The following is a 21,400-nucleotide window of genomic DNA, read 5'->3' as shown; positions in this document are numbered from 1 at the left end:
TTGAAGGAAGCTCTGGTGCCGCAGAGGATGGCTGGAGATTGGAGGAACCTTCCTGATCCCTGCAGGAGTCCGTCTGGCCCCTGGAGCAAGAGACTGATTAATCATTGTGTGAATAATTGCAGGGCACTGCAGACAGTCTGTTCCCAACGGCCTATGAAGGGAAGGGAGAAGGTGGACAAGGGTCCCTGCAGGCCAGGGGAAGTCACTCACCCTGGCCTGTTTGCACATCACCCTCAGAGCTGCTCCAGGAGCTGGATTAAATGGTTTCTTTCTTACAGAGTGATGTAATCTCTTTACTAAGGCTGAGCCCATCATCTCCCTGGGAAAAGTTCTTCCAACCTTCACATGGTTTCACCTCTAGGACACTTGGCTTTCAACTCAAGGCTCAATCTGACCCTCTTCAGCTCCAGACGTGCACTTGTTACACCTTTCTGTGGGATTTAATGGTTCCTCACACAGGAGGACATAGGCCAGGTCCTAGAGCACCTAACAACATCATTAGGTCTGGCTTTCCAGCCTGTGGTCAGGTCTGTGGTCAGGTCTCTGGGTATGTCCCTGCATTTGTCTGAGTGTGGGTGACAGATGCAGTGCTCTGATAGTGAACTTCCCTTTGAGACACCCTCAGCTGGGCCCACCAAGTTCACCTGGGGGGACCTAATTGCACTAATTCCCCTTTCTGGACAAAACTGCATCATTGGATGAGGCAAATACTCATGCAAGAGCTTTCAGTGAGTTCCCTTGGTTGCTGGTGGGAAGCCAGTGTTCATATCTCCACCTGTATAAGCATGCCTAGAGTCATTGCTTTCCAAGGTCTAGCCTGGAGGGTTGACATGCAAGCTTCACTTCCAGATATATTCCTGTGTTTATCTGTATTCAAATGCACCCTGACCATTTAACCAGGTGATTCAGCACGAAACCATTCCTCATTCCTTTCTATCTCATCACTCTCGGTGTCATTTTCAAGCTTTACCAGCAAAGATTTCATATCTTCAGCTACATCACTGATAAAAATGTTTAATAGCAGTGGACGAAGAACAGGTCCCCGGGGGAGGTAGGTAGAAATAGTGCTACTTACTGATATCTACCCATTAGCAACCACCTCTGAGATCTGCCAGGGAAGCAGTTTTAATCCATCTAATATGTGCCCTGTTAATTCCTTATAATTCAAGTTTTAATCAAAATGTCAGGTGGAAGTAAGTCAAATGCCTCGGAGAGATCCGAGTCTACTGTATCAACACAATTGCCTTTCTCATCCTCAGTGGGAATCCTGTCAGAAAGAGGACAATAGATCTGTGTGACAAGCCTCACCCTCCATGCCATGCTGGTTGGGGCTCCTGACTCTGGGCACCTCACGTCTTCATTTGTTCCTTGACACAGGGATCCATGTGTGGATTGAAAACCCACCAGAGACCAGCAAACCCCTCTCTGAGCAATGCCCTCACCCCCTTCTCCTGCCTTTTTACCCATGTTTCCCCCTCATTTGCAGTGATATTCTGGGGACAGTGATCCCTGAGGAAGGGGATGAGCTTTGAGGGCTGGATGAGGAGGTCGGTGATGCTCAGCCCCAATGGTCCATCCCAGGAGGAGCTTCCAGCATGGCAATGGTGCAGCCCTGAGATGCGAGGTGGGTTGAGCGCTGTGGGAGGACCAAGAGCTCAGGGGCTTCCCCGGCTTGCAGGATCTTTCATCCTCCGTCACCACCGAGCCGGGCCAGACCTGCGTTTGCAGCAGCCCACAGAAGCTGCCTCTGTTGTCTTATTTTTGTTATTTTTGAGAGCATATTTTAGCGCTGAGCACATTCCCTCCTGTTGCCATGGCAGCCGTGACAGGGGTTATATACCGTGAGAAAAATACCAAAATTAATGAGTGAGTGAAAGTGCAGCCAAGAGAAAAACAAGGTTAAAAAAAGAGTTAAAACAGTAATAAAAACAACCTCCCAAGAACTCGGCAGCAAGCACCTCCCAAGGCAAGACAGGCAGCGACCATCCGTTCAGCCCCTCTATCCATCCATCCATCCATCCTGGAGTACGGTTGGCCACTTGTATCCCATGTCCAGCGCATCTCCTGGCCATGCTGTCCAGCTGGTGTGGTCCGAGGGATGTGCCTCTGCTGCTGCATCCTGCTTACGCTCTGGATCAGGCTGAAACCACCCATCCCCTTCCCCCGCAAACCTGCAGCCCTTCATTACGCGGTAGGCATGCAGAGGAGAAGTTCTTTAATGTGCTCATTTCCTCGCATTTGGGGTTTGAGGATCTTTTTGTTTTTAATTGTAGAAACAAGCGAATTGTCAGAACATCTGTGTTATTAGCATTTGCTGCCCAAATCCGCACTGCTGCTTCTCCTGTGGAGCCCAGAGCTGATGAGAGAGAACAGAAGAGCCTTTGAACTCCTTGCAGCAGACGGCAGCCAGGTTGCTGCGTGTGTGTGTTGGGGAGGGGGTATTTATTCTCTTGTAAGGTTCATTTGCTCTCCATGTTTCCCTTTCTTCTCACCTTCCCAGAGATTTAGCTGGATGCTCTTCCCTCTCAGGCTTTGTTCTTCAGACAAGGCCCCACCGGCACCACGAAGCAGCTGTCTCTGTGTGATGCCAGAGCATCCCCGCATGGGGTACCCACTGCACGGGGCAAGGCAGCGCCTCCAACAGCATTCCCAGGCCTGGTGGCACTGCCACCACCAGGGCAGGCCAGTGGGAAGGATCTGGAGGGTCTCATGGAAGAACTCTGCAGCCAAAGCTGCAGTCTGATGGTTTCCCTTTGCTTAGACTGGCTCTGCTTCCTGAGAAACGGCAAAGAGATGTTATAAGGGCTCATACTACAACACTCAAGCAAAGAGAGGGCAGGGAATGGCAATGCCATCATCAGGTTGTCCTTGCTGCAAGAGGGCAAGGAGCACTCTGGGAGGAGCCTGGCTGCTTTCAAAGGCCTCGGGCAGAGGAGGAAGGTAGGACAGAGAAATCACCCCTGGGATGCCGGGCTTCCAGTGGCCTGGACATGGGGTCCCACTAACTCCCTTGGCCATTAGGTGCTATGGGGAGTGCAGGGGTTTTGCCAAGCAGCTCCTGTGGGCTGCAGGGGGCTGGGACATGTGTCCCCCCTGTGCCCATAAAGCCTGGACCTGCCTCTCCAAAACGTGCCCAAGCAGAGGCTATAGATGGCAGACACCATTCTCTACCAAATAGCTAACTGGGTGCATGGACAGTTTCCTGGGTGCTCCCGACACCCATGACTATGACTACAGGTGCCTCTTGCAAAATGGAAACCTATAGCCACCAATGAGCTCTTCAGTTTGCCTTCACCGCCCCAGAGCCAGCCTCGGATGATGGGGTCACTTCCTTTCGTTCTTCCCTTTGATGCAGCTTTCTGGCCCTCCAAAGAGGGCTGTCATTGATTGGTAAATTAAACCTCACATTGTCTCCAAGGAGTTTATTCCCCCTCTCTGTGCTGGTCACCAGCTTTATCAGCAGGGTAAACCCTGACAAACGCTGCAGCTTCTTTCCTTGCCCTTTCATGGTGGGCTTTGACCTTCCCTGGGTTCTCACTCCACATCTTCTGCTAATTTGGCTTAATGAGAATTGACACTAGGGAAGAAAACACCAACCCATGGATGTGGAGAAGCCGACATCTCTGCAGGAGCAGGAAGTCTTGGCAGAAAGCAGGGATTCCCACCCAGACAAATTCCTTTCCAGCCCCTTCCTCCTGCCCAGCAGGAACAAGAAGGCTTGCCAGGGGCTGAGCATCCTTCTTGGGGGGGGAAAGCGGTGTGATTTGGGCTGAGCCGGAGCCAGGGCTGCTCGGAGCGGGGCTGCGCAGCCTCTAGATGGTGCAGTGATCGCAGCCGAGCTGAGCATGTGTGCGGCGATGGGCGCTGCGCAACAGGTTGGCGTGGCTCGGCGGCAAGCGGTGCTCCCGGCCGCACGCTGCGGCCGAGCTGAAAGGGCTTGCGAGCATCCTGGCCGGAAAAGTGCTCCTCAACGGGCCGGGGGCTGCGGGTGCTGTGTGGGGAGCAGCCCTCACGGTGCCGAGGGCCACCCCAGCATCTCCATCTGAGAGCGCTGAGGCCTTTGGCAGGGCCGTGCTGCAGAGCCAGTGCGCTGGCAGGGAGCGTTTTGTCTCCCCGCACACACAGAGGCACCGAGGGAAGCGACATCCCTGGAGGACGCTGTCCCCAGGCCTCTCCGGAGAGCCCATGGGGCCAGCCGAGGTAGCAGAGCTTGCGAGGGCACCGCAAGGGCAGCCAGAGCTCGCAGGTGCTTTTGGGAGCTCACAAATGCTCTCTGCTCCCTAGTCCCGACACTGCAATAAAAGCGTGATTCACCAAGGTGTGACGGGAGGGTACAGTGGCTTTTCCAGGCCACAGTGCCTGGAAAGGCATGGGCAGGGCTGCGGGAGCCATTGCCGGGTTGGGAGCCCGGTTTGGTTTACGGGGTGCGCAGAGAGGTGTGCACAGCCCCCCACTGACTTGCTCCCACCCCTTAGCGCAGCGGGATGAAAAAACAAACGAGTGAATACATAGATAAGAGCATCAGGGAGACCCGTCCCACACGAGAGTGGATGAGGAATGGAGAGGTCGGGGGGGTGAAAGGGTCCGGGGGGCTGCGGGACCCCCCGTTCTCCACCACCACGGGGTCGGGAGCCGCGGCGCTGAAACGGCTCTACCCGGCCCCGGTGCCCGCTCGCCCCGGCCCGGCTGGGCTCGGGATCTGATAAGGAGCCGGAGCTCCACCTCCCCGCGGTGGCGGCGGGAGGCGGAGGCAGCGGGGGGGGGGGGGGGGCTGGAAGGGGCCGTGCCTGCGCTGCGCTTCCCTTGCACATCCTCACACACACCGAGGGACGGAGGCGGGCACGGACGGAGCTGCCCACCGGGGCTGCTTCCAGCCCTGCCGCCGCCGCTCCGCCGAGGAGCCGCAGCCCCGGCCGGGGAAAGGGGGGCGGTTCCCACGGGACGTTAAGATTTATATTTTTGTGTTCCCCCTTTTTTCCCTTTTTTTATTATTTTTTTTTAATTTGATTTTCATCCGTGGATAACGATCGAGAGGAGCCGGGGGGGGTGCGGGGAGCCCGGTCCCGGCGGGGAGGAGGCGATGCAGACGCCGCTGGATCAGCGCGCAAGGGGCCGGCACGGAGCGCAGCGCCGTCCGCATCCAAGTAAGAGCTGCGGCAGGGCCGGGAGCTCCCGCCCGCGGCCGCGGAGAGCTGCGGAACCCTGCGGAGCTGTACGGGATGCCCCGGGCGGGACCCCGGCGCTGTGCGGGAGCGCGGAGCGGGGCGGCCGCGGGAGCGGCGCTAGGAGCATCCCGGGTCCCTCTGCACCGGGCTGCGCGGGCGGCGGCTCCGGTGCCCGGTCCCGCCCGGCTCTGCCACTTGTTGTGCGGCGCGGGCAGGGCGGGCGGAGGGGGCTGGCTGTGGGTGCGCGGTTGTGTCGGAGCGAGAGCGTGGTTTGGGTGGGTTTATGCCCGTCGGGGGTGGCTCTGGGGGGTGTCCACGTTCCTGCCACCCCCGTTTATGTGTCCCCCCCTTCCTGCCACCCCCGGCTGTGTGTCCCCCCCTTCCTGCCACCCCCGGCTGTGTGTTCCCCCCTTCCTGCCACCCCGGTGTGAGCGCGGCTCGGGCGCGCTGTGCGTGGGAACCGGAGAAGTTGCGGTGAGCTGGGAGCGGGGCTCCGTGTGTCCGTGCGGGAGGAGCGGGATGAAGGGGTCTGGCTGTTGTGCACACCCGTGTGCGTGTGCCCTGGGGGCGATGGGGTAGAGGGGAGGTGCGTGTCGAGGCTGCGGTTGTGTGTTGGGGTGCGCTGCCGGAGCGGGGTGTCTGTGCGAGTGAAATCCCGGTTTCCGCCGCCGTGCGCGGGGCTGGGTGTGGAGCCGGTGCCGGGAGAGCGGCTTCCGTGGTGTTCTCCCGTGGTGTCCGTGCGGGACTGGCCGGAGAATCCCCGTTTCATCCCCAGGGAGCGGCGGAGAGGGGCGCTGCCATCCGCGGCAGCCTCAGCCCGGACCGCTCCGCCGGGGGCCGCGGAGCCGAGCCCGGCCTCGCTGCATCCCTTCCTCCATCCTTTATCCCCCCTCCCCAGCCGCTCCCTGCGGCCCTGCCGGGGTGTTTTAGGCCCGCGGCAGTTTTTCCTTCCCCCAGAACCCCCGTCCATTCTGGGAAGGCGGCAGGAGGGGACAGGAGCCCGGAGCGGCTATGGGGGCCCCCCGGGGTGGGAGGATGGAGGCTGCCGGCCCGGGGACACTCTGACAGGTCTCTGCCTCGCTGGCTGCTGGAGTTGGAAAGGATGTGGAGAAGGAGGCAGGAGGAGGGAGGGCCCCTGGCTTCACCCGCTTTTCATCACTGTGCGGCTTCTAAGTGATGGTTTTGGGGGTAAAGCTGCCCACAAGCGAGTGGGGCTCCCCATCGCTGGGTGCTCCGGCTTGGGGCGCTTGGGCCCAGGCTGTGTAAATGCCGAGCAGCCGCAGTGGCAGCCGGAGCCTAAGGAAACCGTGGGACGTGCCACGAAATGCCCAGATTCAGCCTATCTGTGCCTGCGAAGCAGGACTGAGCATCGGTGGCCGTTTTTTGGACTATATGATACCTGATCCCAACCCCGTGCTTGGACTGAAGCCGTGATTTGCATTTGCTGCTTGCTTGGATGTAGCTCCAGCTCTAACATCCAGCTCCGAGTGTCAGAGAAGAGCTTGAGGGGGGGTTTGGAGGATTAGGACTTGTGTGCTCAGTGCAGGGTTTGGATGGACTTGTAAGCATGGCTCCGAGCCACGCAATCAGCCGTTGGGAGCAATAAGAGGGTGGACTTTGGTGCCCGTTCCGGGAGCGGTGCTGCCTTCTGTGGAACGGGGCCAAGGGGCTGTGGGAATCGCAGGCAGCACAGGCTTGTTCAAGCAGTTGCTTCAGTTCTCGGCGCTTTATAACCTCTCTCTCATTAGGACTTGGGTTGTTCTGGGGGGTGGATGGCTGAATTCTGTCGGATTTTGCATGCCACTGTCCTCTGAGAGCTTCCCAGTCATGCATTAAGCAGCGTGACTAACGCCTCTCTCATGTGGTTCAGTCTCTCTCACACTCTCCCCGTAGGGAGAATTGTGTGTGCGGAGGAATAGTTGTTTTGGGAGGGGTTTTGAGTTCTAAGTGCTCTGTGCTCTGCCAGCAGGTCGGAAAAAAGGTGCCTGGCACCAGAGAAGAAAGTGTGGGATGGTCCTTAGATCCCATGGGAAAATAGCCCGATGCCTTGGACCAGCCCCTGGGAAGCCTCTGTCTCCTGCACAGACGTGCTTTTCCCCGGTGGTGGAGCCTTCCTCCTCCTCCTCCTCCTCACGCCCAGCTCTGGGCTCTCACGTCTGCGCTGTGTCATTCGCACCCTTAGGCGCTGAGCTGAATTCCTCACCCAGTGAACCAGAGCCCCTCACACCCTTTGTGGGGTGATGGTCCCGCTCTGATCCCCAGCCCCTCTCTTCCTCGCTTGGAGGATTCCATCACCTGTGGGAATGGGGCTTAGGTTCAGGCTCCAGCCCCTGTTTTGGAGCAGAAACCATAGGTGCTGGGCACCTCTGGGTGACTCCCTTCCCTCTCCAAGGCCGGCACAGGCGTTTCCAGTTCCCGGCTCTCAGTCAGGGCTCTGTGAGGCATTGCACTGGGTCGGAAACTTTCGCATTTACCTGCGATCTTCCACCTCACACCAAGGCTTAGTCAGGATAACGCTAACGTCATCGGCAGTCACGGCCCAGCCTAGTGCAAACAGGCTTGTGCAAACAGTCCGGAGGTGGGTGTGGGTGCTGCTCCCGGATGGGGTGTCCTTTGGGACCTCCTTCCCAGCATCCATGGCTGCCTGTATCCCCCATCTCCCCATGCTCACTGCTCCCCATGGCCAAAGGGAGCACAGTGAAGCTCAGTGTGGGTTTAGCCACCCTATGAAGGCAATTGTAGGGGTCTGGTGTGAGCACACACGTGTGCTGTGTGCAGACACGCGTGTGACCCAGCCGGGGCACACACACGGTGTAAGTACCCCCGTGTGGGGTGACATCACCCGAATGCACACCCGGTGGCAGCAGGGACATGCGCACATGGTCCCCCACACAGGCACACATGTTGCTCGGTGCACACACACGTGCAGGAGTGCAAGCTCGTGTTTGGTGCGCAGGCTGCCCTGGTGCAGGCATGGATGTGCTCCATGCAAACGTGTGGCCTGCCTGCACAGCCTGCTAGTGCACATGTGGGCATGTGTGCCTTTTCCTTCAGACACCCAATAGTGCACACATAGGTACATGCAGGCAGTGCACACACATGTGTTGCTAGGGTTTGACTGTGTTAAGACAGAAAGGAGTTGTGTTTCTGCTCAACTTCTTACCTCCTCCATGCTCAGCCCTATGTGGGAATAGAATAGTCCTGATCGCCTCTTCCCTTCCTTTTGGGGATGTACATCTCTCTGCTGGTTTGGACAGCTGTGCATGCTCTCCGCGAGGTGGGAGTACCTCTTCCCTGCATGAAGGGTAGGACAAGGGAGCAGCATCAAGCTAGGCTTCAGCACCATCGTTTCATCTCCAGAAAGAGATATGTTTTCAGCTGTGGAGGGAGATTGCTTCTCTTCTGTGCCACTGATGAGGCACTTATCATAGAGTCATAGAATACCAGACTGGTTTGGGTTGGGACTTTAAAGCTCATCCAGTTCCAATCACCTGCCACAGGCAGGGACCCCTTCCACAAACGCAGGTTGCTACAAGCCCCTGCATCCAACCTGGTCTTGAGCACTGCCAGGGAGGGGATGGGGCATTTGTCCATGGGGAAGAGGAGGGATGGAGGGACCGGGAGATGCTGTCTTGTGGGAAATACCAGGGTGGACAGTGCAGGATGCTCCACTTGTTGAGGATCTGTACAACGCCTGCATCACCAGGGATTAGGTACTTGCTGTGTGGCACCATGGAGGGGAGATGGAGGAGAAGCGCTCCCCCATCCCACAGACCTGGTGCAGAGGATGGAGAGAGGAAGTGATGGGGGAGTGGTTGAGAGGGTTGGTGCTGTGGGGCCATGGCAAATGCTTCTGGCTGTTGATTTTGGGGCACCCAACCCCTGTGATGTTGGGGTGCTGGTGATCTGGGCTGCACCCTTCACGCTCACAGCTCAGTGCCTGGACCCTGGAGGTGCGTTCCCAGAGCAGAAAGCAGGGGACAGGACAGCTGGTGGCCAAGCATGGCAGCAGACAGGGGCTGGATGACAAGGCCTGTGGCTTGGCGCAGAAAGGGCTTGCAGTGCCTCTGCAAGTGTGTGCACACTGTGAGGTTTCCAGTGCTGGGTGCCTGCGGTGCAGCGTGTGCAGTGTGTGTCCCTGCAATGCAGGGGGGCAGAACGTCTGCCACTGCCTCTGCAATAGGGGGGTGGGCACCCAGTGCGTGTGTGTGCAGTGTCCCAGTCTGGAGTGGGAGGAATGGGAAGGAACAGTGTGTCTGCAGTGAGCGGAGGGAACAGCGTTTGCTGGCGCAGGGTGTGGGGTTGCCTAGTGACTGAGCAGCAGAGGGGAGATGCTGTGCCTGCCGTTGCAGCGTGCTGGGGCTGTGCAGTGCCGCTGCTCAGCGGGGAGGTGCAGGGTCAGCTCTTTGGGGTCTGCACTGCAGGGTGGGCAGTGAGTCTGTGCCCCTCTAATACAGGGGTGGGCAGTGCCCACAGGCAGATGGCAGTGCCCTGCATGCAGTGCAGGAGCAATGAATCTCGGGGCTCCTGCATCCCTGCAGTGCTGGATGGGTGGTGGCTTCGTATCTTGCAGTGAGAGGCTGGCAGTGCTGCTGTGTTGGCAGTGCAGGGAGGGCAGTGCTGCTCTCTCCATGCCATGGCAGTGCCCCCGCAGTGATGGATGGGTGGTATTCCTGCAGTGCAAGCAGTGCCATGAATCACTGCAGTGATGGACGGGAGGCAGCCCTACATCCCTGCAGTGCCCAGTGTCTTTACAGTACTGGATGGGTGGCATCCCTGCAGTGTCGCATGTCCCTGCGGTGCTGGATGGGCAGCATCCAGCTGCAGAGCCAGGCAGCATCCCGGCAGAGCCCCTGCACCCCTTTGGGATCTCCTGTTTCCACAGGGCTGGCAGATGGGTGCAGTGCCTCTGTGTCCTCGCCGTGCGTGGCAGGCAGTGTCCCTGCAGTGCGTGGCACACAATGCTCCTGTGTTCCTGTGGTGAGAAGCTGTCTCAGAGCCTGGCCGGCTCCCATCGGGTTGCTGGCAGGGCTGCATGCAGTCCACCCTGTCAGTGTGCCTCGTTGGGTCTAATTACAGCCTGTGTGGTGATGAAGAGGGTGGACAGTGGCAGGAGTGGTTTCCTGTCACTTGCAGGAAGCCAGGGCTGGGGTTTCAATGATGGGGTTGCTCACCCGAACAGGGCGTTGCAGAAACTTTGCAAGCCAGGACCAGTCCTCCAGGGCTCTTGTGTGCAGAGGCTGCCAGGGGACCACTGCTGGGGCCAGCTCTGCTAGCCCCTTCCCTCTGGGGCCATGCACCCAAAACAGATGCAGGGAAACTGGCTGTGGACAGAGTGGTCCTGGGTCTGCCTAACGTCTGGTGTCTGTGTCTCCTTGCAGCTCCCCTGCAGCGCAGGATGAAACCGCTGGCATCCTGCCTGGGCCTGTGGCTCCTCTTCCAGCTCCCTTCTCTGGTCTCTGGGACACGAGTGGTCTACAAAGTGCAGGAGGAACAACCCCCCAACACCCTCATAGGGAGCCTGGCCTCTGACTATGGCTTCCCAGACGTGGGGCACCTCTACAAGCTGGAAGTGGGGGCTCCATACCTACGTGTGGACGGCAAGACTGGGGACATCTACACTACAGAGACCTCCATCGACCGGGAGAGCTTGCGTGAGTGCCAGCACCTCCTGCCCGGAGAGCCCTGCTTCCTGGAGTTCGAAGTGTCCATCACTGACCTGATCCTGAGCAGCGGCCCACGCCTGCTCGAGGGACAGATAGAGGTGCTCGACATCAATGACAACACCCCCAACTTTGCCTCGCCTGTTCTCACCCTCTCCATCCCTGAGAACACCAATATTGGGACACTCTTCCCCATCCCCCTGGCCATGGACCGGGACTCGGGCCCCAATGGTGTTGCCTCCTATGAGCTGACGGCTGGTCCGGAGGCGCAGGAGCTCTTTGGGCTGCAGGTGGCAGAGGATCAGGACGAGAAGCAGCCACAGCTGATTGTCATGGGGAACCTGGACCGGGAGCAGTGGGACTCCTATGATCTGACCATCAAGGTGCAGGATGGAGGCAACCCACCGCGGGCGAGCAGTGCCCTGCTTCGCATCACCATCCTGGACATGAACGACAATGCACCCAAGTTCGAGAAGGCCCTGTATGAGGCAGAGCTATCTGAAAACAGCCCTGTGGGGCACTCGGTCCTGCAGGTGAGTGCAGGGCCTTTCTTCTCCTCCCCAGCTCCCCTCCTGCCTGGCTGCAGCAGGGACAACCCAGGGAGCATTTATACAGCTGCTTGCTGCCTGGTTCCTGAAGGGAGGGTTGCAAATCATAGGAGCATGGTGTCACTGGTGGGCAGGCAGGTCCCTGGGGTGTCACATCTAAAATGAGGGTGTAAGGGATGCACAGGAAGGTGCAGGACACATCCGAGGGACAGCAGCAGGGTGGCGGGTGTGCGGGAACAAGGCTCCGGGTTATAGAGAGGGCTGGGACCCGAGGTCCATGGGGAGCCTGGCTTCATGCCAGACCCATCTCAATGCTGCCTGCAGACAAGACATAGACCCTTTCATAAGTTGCATTCTGTTGGACTCTCCATGGAGACTGAGGCTTGTACAGGAGATGGGGGGCAGGCAGCATCCTTGCTGCCTGTCTGGGGGGGCTGCCCATGGCTCCGGGGGTGCCTTACTCTCTGCAGGGAACAGGGTCTCTGCCCTGACTCAGGCAGCAGTGCAAACTGGCCCACGGAGCCTGAAGGAATGGATTGTGGTGGATTTGGCTTGGAGGGGGCACTGAGATGATAGTAGCAGACATGTGTTTATCTGCAGCTGCCATCTTAATAAGCGGAGCGCGGCCAGCTCTCATCTGCTTGCTAATTCTGATGTGAATGTTTTAAGAATTCATTTTTCACTGTTAAGAGAATGGAAGTTGGAAGTAGATAAGGGAGCTGCATGGCCAGGAGGAGAATGGGCTGAGCCGCCGCTTGCTGCCATTGCTCAGCTTTTATCTTTCAGGGGGAAAATGACTTCCGCCTTTTTTTGTGAGTGGAGGTAAAAGGTGGAATTTACATTTAACAACTTTTAGTTCTTCCATCCAAATCTGCTGAGCAAGATAACAGCAGAGCAGCAAATGGTGCAGAGAAGAGGCTGCTCGGAGAGCCGATTAGGGAGGCAAATGTTAGACAAACCTCATCTTCTTTAGAAAGCAAATAATAGGCGTAAAGGCAGGTTTATGTGAATGCAGAGCTCCTGACAGACAGGCAGGGACTGCTGGTACCATGCAGCACTCAGGCAGCCCCAGTCCCTGGATGCTGTGATGGAGCTGCTGCAGCTCCGCACATCCTCTCCTCCCTCCTCACCTCAACCAGGCAGCTGCTTGAGCTCCTCTTTGGGGAGGGTTTATGGTCCCTCCCTGCTGCTGCCTGGGTCGCACATGGGTTCCGGAGGATTCCCTGCATGCCGGAGCTGGCCGGGAAGGGAGCATGGCCAACCGGCCCAGCCGGTTTCGCAGGAAGAGCAAGGAGAAGCCTTCATGCCGGAGGGCCGCTCCCAGCTGCTCTGCCGGTCCCAGGCTCTTTGCCCCATAGTCCTTGGCCCCAGAAGAGGAAATCCTGGTTCCCCCCCCTGCCTGCAGCCGTCCCCAGAGGAAGCCACGGTGGGAAGCATGGTGGTTTGTGGAGGGGCTCACGTCACCATGCCCTCTGCTCACTGTTTCTCCCTCCATCCTGCAGGTGAAAGCCAATGACTCAGACCAGGGTGCCAATGCTGAGATTGACTACTCCTTCCACCAAGCCTCAGACATGGTGCGGCGGCTGCTGCGCCTGGACCGCACCACGGGGCTCATCACCGTGCAGGGACCCATCGACCGCGAGGATGTCAACATCCTCAAGTTCTCCGTCATGGCCAAGGACAAGGGGGCCAACCCCAAAAGTGCCCGCACCCAGGTGGTGGTCACCATCAAGGACATGAATGACAACGCACCCTCCATAGAGATTCGGGGTATAGGGCTCGTCACCCACCAGGATGGCATGGCCAACATCTCGGAGGACGTGCCAGTAGAGACAGCAGTAGCTCTGGTACAAGTGTCCGACCGAGATGAGGGTGAAAACGCAGTGGTGACCTGCGTGGTGGCGGGTGATGTCCCCTTCCAGCTGCGGCAGGCTAGTGAGACAGGGAGCGACAGCAAGAAGAAATACTTCCTACAGACCACCACCCCGCTGGACTATGAGTCAGTGAAGGACTACACCATTGAGATTGTGGCGGTGGACTCGGGGAACCCGCCTCTCTCCAGCACCAACTCTTTGAAGGTGCAGGTGATGGATGTCAATGACAACGCACCCGTCTTCAGCCAGAGCTTCACTGAGGTGGCCTTCCCTGAGAACAATGAGCCCGATGACCTGGTGATGGAAGTGAGTGCCAGCGATGCTGACAGTGGCTCCAATGCCAAGCTAGTGTACTCCTTGGTGACAGACCCCTCCTCCAAGGGATCCTTTGCCATTGACCCTGACTCTGGGGAGATCCGGGTGAAGGCGGTGCTGGACCGAGAGCAACAGGAGCGTTATGAGTTCTTGGTGGTGGCAGCAGACAAGGGCACCCCCAGCCTCAAGGGCACAGCATCTGTGGCCGTCAACGTCATGGACAGGAATGACAACGACCCCAAGTTCATGCTGAGTGGCTACAACTTCTCAGTGATGGAGAACATGCCACCCCTCAGCCCTGTGGGCATGGTGACGGTGATCGATGCTGACAAAGGAGAAAATGCCCGCATCCAGCTGTCAGTAGAGCAAGACAACGGGGATTTTGTCATCCAGAATGGCACTGGCACCATTCTCTCCAGCATCTCTTTTGACCGGGAACAGCAGAGCACGTACACTTTCAGACTCAAGGCAGTAGATGGTGGGGATCCTCCCAGGTCTGCCTATGTGGGGGTGACCATCAACGTCTTAGATGAGAATGATAATGCCCCCTTCATCACTTCACCCTCCAATGCCACTTACAAACACATCCTGCCCCACACCAGCCCTGGCCAGCAGGTGAGCAAGGTGAAGGCAGAGGACATTGACTCTGGTGTCAATGCAGAGTTGATCTACAGCATCACAGGAGGCAACCCCTTCGAGCTCTTCCAGATCTCCCCGCACAGTGGGGACATCACCCTGGAGAAGGAGATCCTGCGTAAGCACCATGGCCTGCATCGCCTGGTGGTACGCGTCAATGACAAGGGCAAGCCCTCGCGGCACGGCACGGCACTGGTGCACTTCTATGTCAATGAGACGCTGGCCAACCGCACGCTGCTGGACACGCTGGTGGGGCACAGCCTGGACACCCCACTCGACATTGACATTGCTGGAGACCCCGAATACGAGCGCAGCAAGCAGCGAAGCAACATCCTCTTTGGAGTCATCGCCGGCATCGTGGCTGTCACCCTGGTCATTGTGCTGGTTGTCCTGGTGCGCTACTGCCGGCAGCGGGAGGCCAAGAGCGGCTACCAGGCAGGCAAGAAGGAGACCAAGGACCTGTATGCACCCAAGCAGGCCAGCAAGAGCAGTAAGAGCAAGAACAAGGTGAAGAAGAGCAAGTCTCCAAAGCCACCCAAGCCCACAGAGGATGAGGAGGAGACGGGGCTGCAGAAATCGCTCAAGTTCAACCTCATGAACGACTCTGTCAGTGACAGCCCCCGAATCCACCTGCCCCTCAACTACCCTCCGGGCAGCCCAGACCTGGGTCGCCACTACCGCTCCAACTCGCCGCTGCCCTCCATCCAGCTGCAGCCTCAGTCGCCCTCTGCCTCCAAGAAGCACCAAGTGGTGCAGGACCTGCCGGCCACCAACACCTTTGTTGGCACTGGGGACAACAACTCGACGGGCTCCGAGCAGTACTCGGACTACAGCTACCGCACCAACCCCCAGAAATACACCAACAAGCAGGTAGGAGAGCTCATCCTGCGGCCGGCAGCGGCCCCCCCGCTGCACCGGGGAGCCATCTGGACAGAGGTGTGGGAGTGAGCCTGGACTGGCCCCCAGCCCTGCATGCGTGGCCCGGGGGGGCTGGCTGAGGACTGCCCTGGAGCCGAGCCACGGAGCCTGGTCAAGGGATGGGGAAGGGATGGGGATGGTGAGGGAGAGGCCAAAACCTGTCAGAGCCCTTGTCAAAGCGCCCGGGGCTGGGTCCTGGTGGCGCTGCCTGGGTGATGGTGATGCAAAGGGCGCTGCATGTGTGTGCCTCTGCATGTGGGGCTCTGGGGAGGCAATCCCACCTGAATCCCTTTGAGGACTGGCTCTAAGAGCACCAAGGAGGGCAATGCCCACCCTCCCATCTGTCCATCTGCTTGGGCTGACTCGTGGGGAGGGTGCACTGGACCTGCTCCTGTCACAGCTCTGGGCAGGCAGCTTCCAGCCGTGCCCCTGTCCAGGGAGCCATGCGGAAGGCACTCGCCTTGCTGTTGCCAACCCAGCTCTGTTGGTGTGGCCGAACCTTTCACCATCCCTGCACAAAGCTGCCCAAAAGGGCGTTCAGCACCCGCTGCGGCTGCCCAGGCAGGTGGGGCTGGGTGGAGGAGCAAAGCTCTGCCTTTTTCCCAGGCTCTGGCTCTGGCTTCCCCCAGGCTTGGGCCCTCTGCCACAACCAACGTGGTGAAAACCAGGCTTCCCTTAGTGCGAGCATTGGTCCCGGAGCTATGGCTCTGTGGGAGCCATGCTGCAGAGAAGGAGTGCAGATCCGGGTGGCTGGGATGTTTCCTCCAGGCGGGATGGGTCCGGCCGTGTGCTGGGGCCGGGTCTGTGCTATGGGCTGGAGGAGAGGGGCACTGGGGTCTCTGCTGCGTGCTGTGCTCGGGTCACTGCTCTTGGTCTAGCCAGGGTCTCAGCTGTGTGTGGGGCAGGGAAGACGTAGGACTTGGCTGCGGACTATGAAGGGCTGCTTGCTGGTGTGCACTGGAGCTTGGAGCTGTCCCAGGAGGTTGTGGGATGAGCCCGGAGCTTGCAGGACCCTCTTTTCTTGGGCTGTTTGGCCAGTTAGCTTGCACCACGTTTCTGCTTTGGCGCCTGTCGGGTCTGTCCTTAACTAAGCTAGGGATGGAGAGGGGGAATGAGTGCCTGCGGCTTTGCCTTCTTCCTGGGTTCCTGTGGGTGAGGACCACCCATTCCATTCCCCCACCATGCTGTATCCTCTGTGCCCTATGGAGACCCCTTCTCCCTTCTTTGTATCCCAGTGAGCGGCAGGCTGGGCTCCTGCCGTGGGGCTGAGCTCAGCTGCCCTGTTGGAATTAACTTCAATAAAGTTTTCTATTTTTGACCGGTTGTGCCTTATTTTCCCTGCTGCCCCTGAAAATGCTTTTTCTCCCAGCAGTTTCCCAGCCATATTTTCCCACATCCTCAGTCACTGAAGTACCCAGGCCCTGCAGCACCCAGAGGTGATGCTCATGTGGGCCAGTCATCTCCGCAAGCCCTCCACTGTGCCCCAGTGGGGCCAGTCCAGACGCCTCATGGTACTGACCCCCTTCATCAGATTGACATCTCCCATCTCCAGTCACTGCTTTGCCCCCTAAGGAGGCAGCTTCCTCCAGGACATGGTTCACAATGCATGCATGTACATACACCCATGTGTGGACATGGAGGCAGTCTGAGCCATGGACCATCCCGCCCAGCTTCCATCCACCCCAGTATCCTCCTTCACATCTTCTCCTGGTTCATCCCCACATCCTTTTGAGACCCACCCATGTCCCAGCGCATGGAGGAGCAGATCCCTGCCTGGCTGGCATGACCCACATCCTGCTGTGAGGGTTGGAAGATGCCTCTCGCCCGCCGCAGTGCTGGAATGAGGACGCACACAGTTGCAGATGGAGCCTCAGTGCGTCAGCAGCGCCGGGGGGGAAGCACCCAAAGCAGGATGCTCCCCCACCCCAAGTGCCATGGGCACCCTTGCACAAAGCAGAGGTGCTCCCTTGCTCCCAGGCAAGCTTGCCGGCGGCGGTGGGGCTGCGGGAGGGCCATGGAGCCATGCTGGCCATGAAGATGGCTCTGCCCCTCCTGCGGGCAGGTTGGGGGTGATGCTGCTGCCCTGGGGCTTGCTCAGGCTTTTGTCTCCAGTGGAATGGAGAGAGGATGGATCCCCATAGCTGCACATCACCCCTTCCCCAGGCCCTGAAGCCAAGTATCACAACTCATGGACCCCATTCCCCAGACACCCCTTCTTCTTTCTCATGGTTTTTCTTTCAAGCTGGAGCAGACCCTGTGCCCATCACACCAGCTTCACCTCTTCCCCACGGGCTCCCAAAGGCTGCACCAGGCTGCTGGAGAAAGAGGAGCTCTGGCGCTGGGAGAGATTAGATCATCTGGGGAAACCAGTGGTTCTGGCTTCGGTGGTTTCAGCCCTGTGCCAGCCTTGGCTCTCACAGCCTCCTAGTTTGTTTTGCTAACAGCATAAGGTTTTATCTTGAACCATCCAGGAAGTGTCTGGGCCTCCTAGGCAGGCAGGGCTGGGACCTGCGGGGAGATGCTATGGCTGCAGCGGAGGAGACACCAGAAACCACCCAAATAACTAGTCCCTGCAGGGCTGGGCAGGGCAGTCTGGGGGCTTGGCTCAGCCTTGCTATCTGCTTCCCTTTGGGAACTTTCAGAGAGGAGTTTCCCTTCCTTCCTTGTCCTCAGCAGCTCTTTGATGAACCTGGGGCAAGAACGCGTGGGGAGAGTCTCTTTCTTCTGCCCGTCTCCCAGGCTCCATCCTTTGGGGCTGTTTTATACCGAGGAGGGATCTGCTGCATCCTTTCCAGCTGCACAAACCCAGCCTGCCCCGGGTCCTCAGAGCCCCCCACCATGCGGGAAGCTGCTGGAGTGGTGTTAACTCCAGAGTGCTGCTGCGAGCTCAGCAGAGGTGCCTGCACCTGCCTGCAGGCTCAGGAGCACAGTGCAGTATTAATTACTCTCTGCAGGGGGGGATAAGAGGGATATTGTAACTGTAATGGGCAGAAATGAAATTGTCTTGTCTCAGAATTTAGCTTAGAGCCTCCATAAATTACAGGTTTAGGTGTTGGCAGATGTCTGGGAAAGGCTCCCACCGTCCTGGGTCAGTGGATTTTCTCAAGCTCGTTCACGTGGAATGATCTGATAAATGGATCCAACAACGAGCTGCAGATGGAGCTGAGGGTTCATGGGGGACCTGCCCTGGTTTTCCCCAGTTTCAGGTAGATGCTGTGCTGGGAGCAGCTCCCAGGCACTGTACAGCAGCTCTGGATCCTGGGATCAACTGGGCAGAGCTGTGGCTCTGGTGTGTGGAGACCAAAGGAGGGATCTTGTAGGTGAGGTCCCAGAGGCTGAGTTCTCTCTGTGCTGGAAAGTGGCCGGGCTCTGCAGAACAGCTGTGAGTGTTTGTGAGCATCAATGGGGTGCTTGGGGGAGCGTGAGGAGTGGGTCATACACTGCTGGCTTTGGGGGGTTGGTGGGGATGCAGAGAACCCCATAAGCAAGGCAGGAATGTGCAGTGGCTCCTGCAGGTCTGTGCTGGGGAGCTTTGGTTTATGGCAGGGAGGGTGCCTGTGCCTGCGGGAGCACCTTGGGGCATCAAAGAGCTTCAGCCGTGGGAGATGAGCCACAACCTGTGCTGGCAGGAGGTGGCAGTGGGGTGTGTGCAGCCTGTACTGTGGAAGGGGGCACGGGGTGATGTGCAAGCTGTAGTGTGTGGAGTGGTGGCAGTGGGGTGTATGCAGTGGGAGGTGACAGTGGGTGTACGTAACGTGCAGCCTTGGGCAGGTGATGAGTCCTCCATAAGCAGTGTGTCTGCAGGGAGGCAGCGGGGTTTACTGTCCCTCTACCACTGGGGAGAGCATCTGGGCTCTCCTGCCTCACAGTCCCTGGCCCTACAGCACTTGGGACCTCATCCTTTGCTCCCTTGAAGCATCACCCAGCCTGTGCTGCCTGCCTGGGGCTCCTCACATCAGGCTGGGCTGCTGGATGAACTGTAGCTTTTGCCACTTCCCCTCCTCCCACCCTGCTGTGCCAAATGCTTCTCATTCCTCTCTGCCCTTCCTCTTCCTCTTGCTTCTCAGACCCCCAGGCTCTCCTCTGCCTGATGCCCTTGGAGCCAGTGTTGGTCTGTGGTGAACACCGGCTTTCCTAGCATAGATCTGGGGGAGTTCTTCCCCCCTCCCTTTTCTGTCACAACTGTACCTGCTGCTCCATCCCTCTCCCGATCCCTCCCTGCTCAGGCAGGGACCACCTTTCCCATCACTTTCCCCTCCCCACCGCTGCCCCCGCTGCAGAGAGATGCTGAGTGCGGGCCGATGCCGCGGCCGGCTCTGCCAGCCGAGCCGTGGATCCCTATGGATGAAAGCACTGGCTGTGCGGGCCAGGCTGTGCTGATTGATATTCCCAGCACTGCTCTGCCCGCTCGGCCGGGCTCTCAGCTGCAGTGCACAGAGCAGCCTGGAGCAGTGCCCAGCCCTGCAGCCTGCTGAATCCGTCACCCAAACCCAGGGTAAAACACAGCAGGGTGTTTCCCTGCGCTCCTTGTGGTCCCTCTGCCCACAGAGCAGCCGGGAGGCTGTGGATGGGGTGAAGGGTGGGGGTGTTCCCGGTGAGGACAGAGCTGGGATGTGCTGGGACAGGATGGAGAGGATGCTGGGGTAATGAGGGGGTGTGTGATGTAGGGCAGGGTGGGGTGCTGCGGGGGAGCATGAGGGGACACAGAGCAGCTCTATCCATGGGAACTGTGTCAGCTCCAGGTGGGGATGGCAGCTCTGGGAGGGTGTGGGGTAACGGTGAAGGGGTGGATGCTCTGCGCTTGTGGATGCTCTGCGCTTGTGGATGCTCTGCACTTATGGATGCTCTGCACTTATGGATGCTCTGTGGTTGTGTCCCCTGAGCTGACATCCACCCAGGATCTCTGTGCAAGAGCCACGGAGCTGTGCGTGGGTTGATTCATGTGGGGCTGGGGTGGGTCACAAGGATCAGAAGTTCCCCTTCATGGTTCTTGGGATCCTGGATGTTCAGCCCCTGTGGTTCCCTGCCAAATCTGTCTCTTGCTGGCATGTTCTTTTGAAGGCAGCCCATGGAGCTGAGCCCTGTGCCAAACCCAAAGCTCCTTCCTCCCCCTCCACCCTTCATCCCCACGCAGACCTGTTGGGTGAGAGCACCTACGCATGAAACCCTGGGCACAGCCCATCTTCATGGGAGAGTTGTGCTCCTACGCACTGCCCTGCATGCCAGTCCATCCAAGCTGCGGTTACACAACCCAGGCTCTGCTCCTGGGAGAAACCAAAATGCTTGATGGAGATTGCTCCATAAGGAACTCTTCCCCTGGCCCCTTCTTCAATGGCCTGGGAAGCACACAGCCTGTTTGGTTGAGGCAGAGGTGGGTTGAGCATGGGTGAGGAGGAGCCTGGCTGCAGGGGCACAGGCCACCTCTGGTACCTTGGTCCCCTCTTGTCACCTCTGACACTGACTGCAGCATCCATCAATCCATCCTGGACAAAACTCAGTCTTGGTTCCACCTCTGGGAGCCAGGGTCACCTGTGCCTTGGACACACTCAGCCTGCCCCCAGTAGGTCCTCTCTTGACATCGTCTTCTTCTGTCTAACTTTCTGGTCATTTCTGGACGTCTCAGTGTGTATCCTTGAGGACCTGTTTTCCCTATCCCACCAGCAGTATAGGTTTCGTTCCCTAAGTGGGCTTCCTGACTCAACCCAGCAGTTGAGAGCACAAGAGGAAAAGGAGGTCAGATAAGTGAACAGAAAGAAAACAACTCCCAAAGATCCCTTAAAAACATCTACTGATTGTTTTGCATCAATGTCTTCCCATACTGTCAGCTGTTTACTTCGGTCCCTCAGATGCTCACAGGAAGAGTGGGTGGGAGAGTAGGTTTGTGGCAGTGACCTGCTAGGAGGGTAGGAGAGAGCTTGTCGGTTATTTACATCCATTCTGGCATTCACAGCCATGCCCTGTGGATCCTGCCCATAGATCCCAAAGATGCCCTTGCCCCAGGAGGTAAACATCCTTCTGAGCACCTCTACTTGCGAAATACCTGCTTCATGATCATCTATCTAAATGTGGCATCTAAACTATCTAAATGGGGCAGTGCTGGTCTTAGTGGGCTTCACCAACAGTGTCTTTAGAAGCCATCACTTTGGGTGGGCAACAAATCCCCCCCTCTCCCTTGGAACTGATCCTGCTCTGTATTAAAGTAGTCAGAGTGCCCTGATTTAGCTCCTCTGAGACACCTCCAAAGGCCCCAGCAACCTGAAAGCCTGGAGCTATTTAGCTCC

At 58.3% G+C, this 21,400-nt stretch overlaps 1 protein-coding gene across 2 annotated transcripts in view; it reads left to right on the top strand.

Annotated features, from left to right (window-relative positions):
- Window positions 1-4,818: 4,818 nt before the first annotated feature.
- Window positions 4,819-21,400, top strand: part of PCDH1 (protocadherin 1) — a 53,957-nt gene continuing 37,375 nt past the window's right edge. The window contains exons 1-3 of one of the 2 annotated variants that reach the window (XM_034066571.1): window positions 4,819-5,144; window positions 10,547-11,361; window positions 12,879-15,071. In XM_034066571.1, the coding sequence (XP_033922462.1) occupies window positions 5,081-5,144; window positions 10,547-11,361; window positions 12,879-15,071 (3,072 nt within the window). In that variant the 5' untranslated portion in view covers window positions 4,819-5,080. The remainder of the gene's footprint in view (window positions 5,145-10,546; window positions 11,362-12,878; window positions 15,072-21,400) is intronic. The other variant, XM_034066572.1, reaches the window with a different exon arrangement.

This window comes from Melopsittacus undulatus, chromosome 10, assembly GCF_012275295.1.
Source record: "Melopsittacus undulatus isolate bMelUnd1 chromosome 10, bMelUnd1.mat.Z, whole genome shotgun sequence".
NCBI classification, from domain to species: Eukaryota; Metazoa; Chordata; class Aves; order Psittaciformes; family Psittaculidae; genus Melopsittacus; species Melopsittacus undulatus.
This window is presented reverse-complemented; position numbering and strand designations above follow the sequence as displayed.